Source organism: Lathyrus oleraceus, chromosome 7, assembly GCF_024323335.1.
Source record: "Lathyrus oleraceus cultivar Zhongwan6 chromosome 7, CAAS_Psat_ZW6_1.0, whole genome shotgun sequence".
In the NCBI taxonomy this organism is placed as follows: Eukaryota; Viridiplantae; Streptophyta; class Magnoliopsida; order Fabales; family Fabaceae; genus Lathyrus; species Lathyrus oleraceus.
This window is the reverse complement of record NC_066585.1, coordinates 219,130,360-219,140,958: the sequence shown is the minus strand read 5'-3', so window position 1 is coordinate 219,140,958 and position 10,599 is coordinate 219,130,360. Positions and strand designations below refer to the sequence as shown.

The 10,599-nt window shown below is 38.0% G+C and overlaps 1 protein-coding gene across 1 annotated transcript; it reads left to right on the top strand.

Annotated features, from left to right (window-relative positions):
- Positions 1 to 618: 618 nt before the first annotated feature.
- LOC127103014 (auxin transporter-like protein 5) lies at positions 619 to 10,113 on the top strand. Its single transcript, XM_051040313.1, has 6 exons — positions 619 to 727; positions 1,194 to 1,278; positions 1,547 to 1,730; positions 1,855 to 1,952; positions 2,607 to 2,764; positions 10,040 to 10,113. Exons 1-6 carry the CDS (start codon positions 619 to 621, stop codon positions 10,111 to 10,113), a joined length of 708 nt encoding a protein of 235 aa, XP_050896270.1.
- The last annotated feature ends 486 nt before the right edge of the window (positions 10,114 to 10,599 follow it).

The window sequence follows — 10,599 nt, the reverse complement described above, 5'->3', positions numbered from 1 at the left end:
GTTGAGGAGGGACCTGATTCATATGAAAAATGGACTTTAATGTTTGATGGGGCTGTTAAATTTAGATGTGTCGCGCAAAGCCGTATGGTATTTGCGTCCAGTTTTATGAGAAAGAGAAAAGTAATTCACGAGACGAAAGATATAATCTTGAGTTTAGGGTTTGTTTTGTTTCAGGATTGGTACTGAATTTAGGGTTTGTTTTGATCGCATATTTGGTACTACTTTTGTCTTACTTCTTCTGATGAAGTATGTAAGAATACTGATAGTTCTTGAGAAAAAGGAAGATCGTAAAGTGTAAGATATTAAAGGTGGTAAGGTATACTGTTACTTATACTAATATATTTTCTACATATGTTCATATTATGGCCATGTTTTGAAATGAAATATGATGCCATATCATTATAGTTTATGATAACAATATAACTATTTTTTGAACCATGTTTCTACATATGTTCATATTATGGGCATGTTCATTAATTATGATATCGACATATAGCTTTACAAGGAACGACACCTCTTTTTGTAGGAGTACTAATTGCTAATGCTTATGCCTTTTACAGTCTCTCTTTTTCAGAAGGATATGAAAAATTAGCCAGAGCAAGAAGAGAAGGCACACCCATGGACACTACAAATCCACCTTTGGCTGGTGCTGATGATTTTGATATGTTTGCTAATGATGATGAGTATGCAGCCACTGAACCATCTTCAGCTGAAAATACTGCACTTAGTGAACCACCATTAGATATGTAGATGTTTTTTGTTTTGAACGCAGATAATATGTCACTAACCTCTTAATGTTCTCCCTCCCTATTGTTATACTTCACATGTTCTGTCAACGCATAGCAAAATTGTATGCAACCAGCCAACACTTGGCATTTTTAACGTTGCTTATAAGCTACGAAGTTGAATAAACATCCTAGATCTAATACATGACTAAGTTGAAGAAACGTTGATTGAACATACAGTGGCGACGCTGGACTAAGATGTTAAACTCATTATACAACTTGTGAAGTTTTTTTCTCTTATAGAGCAAAAGATATGATGAATTACATTACAACCTTCAAGGAGGCCATAATCTGATATCTATAGAAGAACACATGTTGTTATCAGTGATATTAAATTTTTTTAGTAGGGAATACTTTTCTGTATCTATGAAATTAAGCTTATGTGTTGATTTTCTCTTTTTTTAGTAGGGAAACACTGGAGAAACGTCGGCTTGGCCTTTAACTGCATATTTCTTCTGTTTGGATCTGTTATCCAACTTATAGCTTGTGCAAGGTATCTATCCTTACTTTTTATTATTATTTGCCACATACACGAGACACGACACTAACACTGATACGTAGACATTGATAATAACTTACCTAAGACTTACACAATTTCAGCATTTGATAGACTTTTATTCTAAGGTCGGTGTTATGGAAATTAAATTACTTGTTGAAGCAAGTAAACAACACATCACATGCATCTATGTGATTCATTGGGTTTAAGTAATGAATATGAATATTATCTTAATGGATTAAGTAATGTTGTCTGTTTGTTTCAGCAATATATATTACATAAATGATAATCTGGACAAGAGGACTTGGACATACATATTCGGAGCATGTTGTGCAACCACTGTCTTTATTCCCTCATTTCACAACTACAGAATCTGGTCCTTTTTGGGTCTTGTTATGACCACTTACACTGCTTGGTATCTAACAATTGCTGCAATCCTTCACGGTCAGGTAATTAATTAATTCATATATAATTATCAGAATCTTAATTATGTACAATATTTTAAGAGTAACATTAGCAATGTTAATTAACTAATGACAAGGTTTTGGATTATATGTTGTTGTTATTATTTAGATGGAAGGAGTTAAGCACTCGGGTCCAAATAAAATGGTGCTATATTTTACTGGGGCCACAAACATTCTCTACACATTTGGGGGCCATGCCGTTACTGTGTAAGACAATCTCAGACATTTATTTAGATTCGTGTCCTTTACGTTTTCACCCCTCAGAGTAGTACTATAGTTGGTAGAGGTTAATTGATTAGTTAGTAATTAACTAAGTCATTAATTAAGATAGTACTATTAGAACAATATCAAAATAACAATTTGGACTTAAAAGTCATTTTGATTGTGACTCCACCTTAACTTCTATAGACATAATCTGAACATGGATCTAATCACATTACATATGTACTTCATTTTAATTCTCTCACTTTCTTTTTGAATATAAATTGTAATTCTATTTCGCATATGATGGAAAAAACAGTGACAAAATATTTACTGAAAAATATAGTAACTTTTTAACCCCAAAATACCCTTGTTAGGCGTGGGAGGCAAAAAGTGTCTCTTTTCTAGAGAATCCATGAGTTTTCTTTTAGCATTTAGCTAGAAAGCCAAGGTTCTTTCTTTCAAATGGTTCTATCATGCTTTTATGCTTTTATGCCTTTTATCATGAGGAAGACCCTCATACCCTCGTAGATACATGCATCCACCTTTTCACACTAAATAGTGATATTTATTTTCATGAGAACCATTATTCATGGTATCTATAGTCTTAGAAAATGAAGGAAATTAATTAATGCTAATAAATAGTATTGATTGGTACAGGGAAATCATGCACGCTATGTGGAAGCCACAAAAGTTCAAAGCCATATATTTAATGGCTACCCTTTATGTTCTGACACTGACCCTTCCATCAGCAGCAGCAGTTTATTGGGCATTTGGTGACATGCTTCTAAATCACTCTAATGCTTTGATGAATTCAAGTGTGCATTTTATACAAAGGATCAAGTGGACGAAATCAAAGAGGAGTGGTGTCAATTCATGATAAAGCTCAATGTTTGTTCATAAATTTGTGTAATTAATGTGTACATTTGTAGTATATGTTATGACTTGTAAATGTGTACATAAATTTGTATATATTTTGATACATTTAAGGCAAAATTGGTTTGAATTGGTATATATATATATTTGTTAGCCAAAAATTGGTAGGAAAAAGGCCAAAATGGCATATATAAAATGTGATAATTGTCTGTCAAAATCTGGTTGAAAACAGGTAGAAATTCTGGTTTATAAACCTGGAAAAAATGTGGTTTAAAACAAAAGCTTCAAAAATTTTCGTATACCTTAGACAGCGCTTTTGTAAAAAGCGCTGTCTAAGGGGGGGATTAGAAAGAGCTTTAGGCAAAAGCGCTGTCTAAGGGGGGGGCTTAGACAGCGCTTTTTGAAAAGCGCTGTCTAAGGTATACCTAAAAAAATTAAAATAGGAGGGTCTTAGAAAGCGCTTTTGGCCAAAGCGCTGTCTAAGGGGGTGGGGCTTAGACAGCGCTTTTCAAAAGCGCTGTCTAAGGTATACCTAAAAAATTTAAAATAAGAGAGTCTTATAAAGCGCTTTTGGCCAAAGCGCTGTCTAAGGGGGGGGGGGGCTTAGACAGCGCTTTTAAGATTTAAAAAAGCGCTGTCTAAACCTTTAGCAGCGGAGGTTTAGACAACGCTTTAAAGCGCTGTCTAAGGCTAAAAAAAGCGTTGTCTAAGGTCTTGTTTGTTGTAGTGCATTACAACTCCGAAAGGTGCCCACATGCCTTTCACCGCTCGTCTGACTTTCGAGTGCACCAATAATGAAGCTGAGTATGAAGCCTGTATCTTGGGTATTGAGCAAGTCATTGATTTGAGAATCAAGACTTTGGACATCTTCGGAGATTCAGCTCTGGTAACCAATCAAGTGAATGGTGATTGGAACACTCTCCAGCCTACTCTGGTCCCCTACAGAGATTACACGAGAAGACTGTTGACTTTCTTCACAACAGTAAAGTTGTACCATATACCTCATGATGAGAACCAGATGGCAGATGCTCTTGATACTCTATCCTCCTTGATCACGGTGATCCGTTGGAACCATGCTCCCAAGATCGACGTGATGCGCCTCGATAGGGCCGCGTATGTGTTTGCTGCCAAACTGGTAGTTGATGACAAGCCCTGGTATCACGACATCAAGTGCTTTCTGAAGAATCAAGAGTACCCTGCAGGGGCATCCAACAATGATAGAAAGACTTTGAGAAGATTGGCAGGCAGTTTCTTCTTGAACGAAGACGATGTTCTGTATGAGAGGAACTTCGACATGGTTTTGCTCAGATGCGTGGACAGACACGAAGCAGACATGTTAATGCAGGAAGTTCATGAAGGCTCCTTCGGTACTCTTGCCGGCGGACATGCAATGGCTAAGAAATTGTTGAGAGCGGGTTATTACTGGATGACCATGGAATCTGATTGTTTCAAATATGCTCGGAGGTGCCATAAATGCCAGATTTATGCTGATAAGGTGCATGTGCCGCCGAATCCTTTGAATGTGATGTCTTCGCCGTGGCCTTTCGCTATGTGGGGCATCGATATGATTGGAAAGATTGAGCCGACCACTTCCAATGGGCATCGCTTCATCCTTGTTGCCATCGACTATTTCACCAAGTGGGTCGAAGCAGCGTCATTTGCGAAGGTCACCAGACATGTGGTTGCCCGATTCATCAAGAAAGAAATCATTTATCGCTATGGGATTCCCGAAAGAATCATTACTGATAATGGTTCTAATCTCAACAACAAAATGATGAAGGAGTTGTGCCAGAACTTCAACATTCAGCATCACAATTCTTCCCCTTACCGCCCTAAGATGAACGGTGTTGTTGAAGCGGCAAATAAGAACATAAAGAAGATTGTGCAGAAGATGGTCGTTACGTACAAAGATTGGAATGAGATGCTACCCTTCGCCTTGCATGGGTACCGTACTTCAGTACGTACATCGACGGGGGCAACCCCTTACTCCCTTGTGTATGGTATGGAAGCAGTCCTACCTGTTGAAGTGGAGATTCCTTCTCTAAGAGTCCTGTTGGATGTCAAGTTAGACGAAGCTAAATGGATTCGGACAAGGTTCAATGAGTTGAGTCTTATCGAAGAGAAGCGAATGGCAGCCATTTGTCATGGGCAGTTGTATCAAAGTCGGATGAAGAGAGCCTTTGATCAGAAAGTGCATCCTCGATGCTTCCAGGTCGGAGATTTGGTGTTGAAAAGGATCCTTCCTCCTCAGACAGATCACAGGGGCAATTGGACTCCTAACTATGATGGACCGTATATTGTCACCAAGGTTTTTGATGGTGGGGACTTAATGCTTGCAACGATGGATGGTGAAAACTTCACTTCCCCAGTGAACTCAGACGCAGTTAAAAAATACTTCACATGAAATAGACCCGCTGGACAATAAAAAGAGTAGTCCAGGCAAAAATGGGCATCCCGACGAACCAAGAAAATGAAAAAGGTTCGGGCAAAAATTAGGGATTAAAAGTGAAAAGATTGTACACCCGGTAACTTGAAAACCTGAAAAGGCAACTTAGGCAAAAATGGGTATCCCGGTGGATTGAAAACCCGAAAAGGGCGATCCAGGCAAAAGTTAGGGATTAAGCGAATGACTGCGTTCTGAGTAGTTCTGAATCTCACCTCGTGTCAATGATTGGAAACTTTTGAAGGATAGGAAACAGTCCAATCACTCTTTCAGAAAGCTGATCATCTGGAGGATCTTGAAGACGAGCAAGTCATAGCAGAATTGGAACCCAATAGAAATCCATTTCACATTGCCATTAGATTAATGTTTGTTTTTATCTTTTGTGCGATTACCTCTTTCCAGGGATTGCTTCCTGATGTAAATGCATATTCAGAGGCCATTCAATCAATAAAATCATGTTATTCAGTATATCTCTATTTTCATTTTCATTTTACTGTTTTGTTTGTAAGAATGATGTCCGAATTTTTGGTAAACATTGCATCATGACACATAAGAGCTTTACAGGTACATGCTTAATAAAAATTTAAAATTGCTGTAAATTTTAAGTGCTTTGGATCGTCTATTCAGAAAAGGTACCCTCGGGGCATTTCCTTAAAATCCCCTGTAGATGATCGTGAATGTTTTCCCCCAACAGACGAATTCGGTATCTTATCCCCGCAGAGCTGATCAGAGCGTTGGATTCTTTAATCCCCAGCAGGCTCTCACCACTGTACCTCCCCCCAAGTGGTGGTTTCAGATTATACACTCCCCAGTAGAGTTAACAGTGTCAGACTATATACCCCCAACGGAGTTGACAGTGCCAGACTGTATCTTCCCAGCAGACGCGGCTGCTCCTTAGAGTTTGATGCCAGATCGATGATCTCGACACCAGACCCATGGTCTCTTTCCTTGAAGCAGAATCTCGGTACCGTATCGGTGTTTGCTTCCCCTGCTAAGTCGTCTCTCTCGCAGATCGTGGTTGCCAGAACCACTATCGCTTTCCCCAACAGCAGGTTTTCAGTGTTGTTCTCTCCCCAGTCAGAATCTCGGTATTTTGTCATTGCTAGAACACCGTGTGGCGGGTCATTTCCCCATAGAGTTCTTTGCGATGTGCATCTCCAGCAGCCTTGCCAGGGTCCAGAAGATGGTGACCATTTCCCCAGCAGATCCCCTTGCCTCAGCTTGGCATTCTACCCAACATTTCACATCCCTGCATGTAGAATCATATTGCATTGCATCCTCCCAAATCGCATAGCATTTCCATTTTCATGGAGCATTACGCCATTGAAAAATTCAAACATACGCATGTAAGCATAAAACATTCTCGGTATCCCAAGTGATAAGCCAGAAGTTGTTTCCAGTACTCAGACTGAAGATTGTTCATGACTTACCTTTGTTATCCCCAGCAAGTGTCATTGGCTCATGCGCCGCCTATATTATTGTTCCTTATTTCTGCCGATGCTGACAAGCATGAAGTTTCCAGTATTTAGACCGAAGTAGCATTCAGGCCAGTTTTCCGATGTTCAGATCGAAGAAGTTTCCGACGTTCAGGTCGATGCAACTTGTGGCATTCAGGCCAGTTTTCCGATGTTCAGATCGAAGAAGTTTCCGACGTTCAGGTCGATGCAACTTGTGGCATTCAGGCCAATTTTCCGATGTTCAGATCGGAGAAGTTTCCGACAGTCAGGTCGATGCAACTTGTGGCATTCAGGCCGGTTTTCCGATGTTCAGATCGAAGAAGTTTCCGACGTTCAGGTCGATGCAACTTGTGGCATTCAGGCCAATTTTCCGACGTTCAGATCGAAAAAGTTTCCGACAGTCAGGTCGATGCAACTTGTGGCATTCAGGCCAATTTTCCGATGTTCAGATCGAAGAAGTTTCCGACATTCAGGTCGATGCAACTTGTGGCATTCAGGCCAATTTTCCGATGTTCAGATCGAAGAAGTTTCCGACGTTCAGGTCTACGCAACTTGTGGCATTCAGGCCAGCCTCTCGGTGTTCAGACCGATATTAATAATCTCATATCTCCCGATGTTCAGATCGAAGTCATTTCCAGTATTCAGATTGATGAGCGGCATTCAGGCCATGGTTATTTCTGTGTTACCATTTATTTCGGTATCCAGGTTAACATTCTTTTTCGGTATTCATACTGACTCTCACCGTGCCAGAAGGATTCTTCTTTCAAGACCACCTCTTTGCCGATTCTGACAGGCATTGTTACTTCACTTCACTTGAGTGCAAATTTTCGTGCTTTTATTGTATTCAATCCCTTGATACCTCGAAAGCACGAAAACCGTTGCTATCTTCTTTCCAGGTCTCCAGTTGATTGAATAGGGGCAGCTGTAATACCCCAAAATTTACCCTTCATTTTTCCTGGAAGCATACGCTTTACACCTCATGCATACATTTTTAGGTCATTTAGCATTTGTGTTTCATCATGGCAATCGGAATCGGATCCAAGAAGGGAAAGACTTGAGTTACTTCCAATAGGGGTCTATTCGTCAGTCAAAACGTTAATCTTGAAGGAGCAAAGGTTTGTTCATGAGCTGTCATGCTCGCTAGGCGAAGCCCACGTGTTTTGAAAAAAAAAATGAAAAACGAAAAAATATAAATAAATAAATAAATAAAAGAAAAATCTTGGACTTTGACCTCTCTCATTTGAGCCCACAGGTCCACAAAAATCAGGTTATAAATTCAGAGTTTTAGTGAAACAAAGACACTCTATTCCTATTACCCTGTCTGGGAAAAAGATAGTGAGAGAAGAATCCTAGGGAAAAAGATAGTGAGAGAAGAGCTAACAGAGTTCAGAGCAGCCTCCAAACCCTGAAGGGAACTCAACTGCACAGAATCACCTCTGTCTCACATAAACCCTAAAGATTGTTTTGTAAACCTCACGGGTGTAACTCAATTTCAATCAAGCTCTCCAATCAGGTTTTCCCTATTCCCATTATTTTACGCCTTCAATTTGAATGTTCTAAATGTGTGATAATTATGTATGAATGTATAAATAATGCCTTGAATGCTTAATCGTTTAATTTCTGAAGTGTATGCCACAGGGTTTGAGGTTTCTAAAACCATACTGTTTTGCTCTAATCTGACTTACGTTTGTCATAACATGTTTTCTCCTAATCCTTATCTTGTTTCACTAACCCTTTTGTTGAGTTTTTGTGAAGGCTCACATGACTTTTGCAGGGATAGCTCGCTGGATATTCCACTTTGCTTGTGGGATACCATTTGGGAGATTTATTCTGATTACCTTGTTGGCACATTTACTTTATACATGTTTGTTTTGTATGTGTTCGTATCCCCGCAGGTAGCGCGGTTCCTTCGTCAAGGACTGCCTTTTTGCATGAGCATCCCAAACCCTAACCCTTCATTGATTTTTCTTCTCCTAAACACACGTTTACTCCTTCTACTACAGGTGAGTAAGTCTCCAAAGGTTGAGCATCCGGTAGATTGCGTAGTAACGTCGTTCGTCCAAAACCCAATCCATAACCCCGTAGTTAGCCGAACTACGACTTGCTCTGATTCTCATTTCAGATGAGATACGTAGGCATAAGACGCGATGTCTTAGCGAGCACACACCCCCTAACCCATAGGTCAGCCGAGCTACGAAGACTCTGATTCTCATATTCAGATGAGATACGTATGCAGTGGATGCGACATCCGCGCGAGTCAGTTTCATTTAACCCCTTTTTTAGAAAACAACACAAGATAAACTCACACCCTTTAGACAAGAACTACAAAAGTGGATCCCGTAGAGTACTACGGATGCGTAGCGGTGCTAATACCTTCCCTTCGCATAACCGACTCCCGAACCCAAGATTTGGTTGCGAGACCTTGTCTTTTCCTTTCCTCTTTTCAGGTTTACTTCGAGCGTTTCCTTTCCCTCCTTTGGGATAAATAACGCACGGTGGCGACTCTTCTGTCATTTTCTTTCGCCGGTTGTTTTTTTCAGGTTGCGACATATATGACATATCTCTTATCCCGATTTCCATCTTCGATTTATATCTCTTGATTTATCCCTTGTTTTTATCCCTTAATTGTTTTACAAAAATATAATATTTGATTTATTTAAAAAGTAAATTAGTGATTATACTCGAATTTTAGACATAACCCTTATCCTCGATTTTATCCCTTGGACAACCCTAGAATTTTATCCCATATCTTATCCCTTGTTCTTATCCCCTTAATTATTATCCCAAGTTCTTATCCCCTTATTATTATCCCAGATTCTTATCCCTTTGATTATTATTTCATTTGATTGCAAAAATTTAATTATTAACTTATTTAAGAAAATAAATGATAATATTAAATATTAAATGATAAATGATATATCTCTTATCCATGATTTTATCCCTAATTTTTCATCCCTAAAATCCTAGACATTTATCCAATAACTATCCCATAGTTATCCTATAGATTCAACTTAATTAACCCTAATTAATTAAGATTCACTAATTATTTATATTTTTGTCTTTTTATTTTAATTATAATAATCTAATTATTAATTATTTTATATATATATAATGTCTCATAGCACCTATTTTAAAAATTGACCTTTTGACATTTAAAAGAAATTTATATTAAAAGTTGTTTTAGAAAAGTTGGATTAAAAGTTGATTTTTTCTTTTAAAAAATTGAGTTTTGATATTTAAAAGAGATTGATTTTAAAAGTTGCTTTAGAAAAGTTGGATTAAAAATTTATTTTTTAAAAATAATTGATTTTTGATAGATTTAAAAAAACTGATTTGTGATACTAGTGAGAAAAAAAGGATTTGTGATATTAGTGTTAAAAGAGATTCATGATATTAGTCTCAAAAGAAGAATGGTGATATGTGTTTTACAATATTAGTTTAAAAATTTTTTTTTTTTTTTAAAATGATTTTTCAAAAGATTATTTCATGACATTAGAAAAAGTTGTTAAAAAAATTGAAAGCAAAAATAGAATTGAATTTTATAAATTGCTAAAAAAATAATAGGGTTGATATATAATTTTAGTTTTAAATTTTTTAGAAGATGATTATGTTTTTTTTTAAACTAGATTATTACATGGTACTAAAACATATTTAAAAGCATACAAACACCATATAAATAGGGTTTTTTTACCGAGATAACCCACTTTTTCGAAGAAATTCCCAAAATACCCCAGTTTTCAAAAAAAATCCCAAAATACCCCACTTTTAGGAGGAGGCGCCAATTGGATTGGCGACCCCTCTTAAAAATTGCAAGGAGGCGCCAATTGGATTGGCTAGGGCAGGTTTTAAGAGGGGCGTCAATCCAATTGGCGCCTCC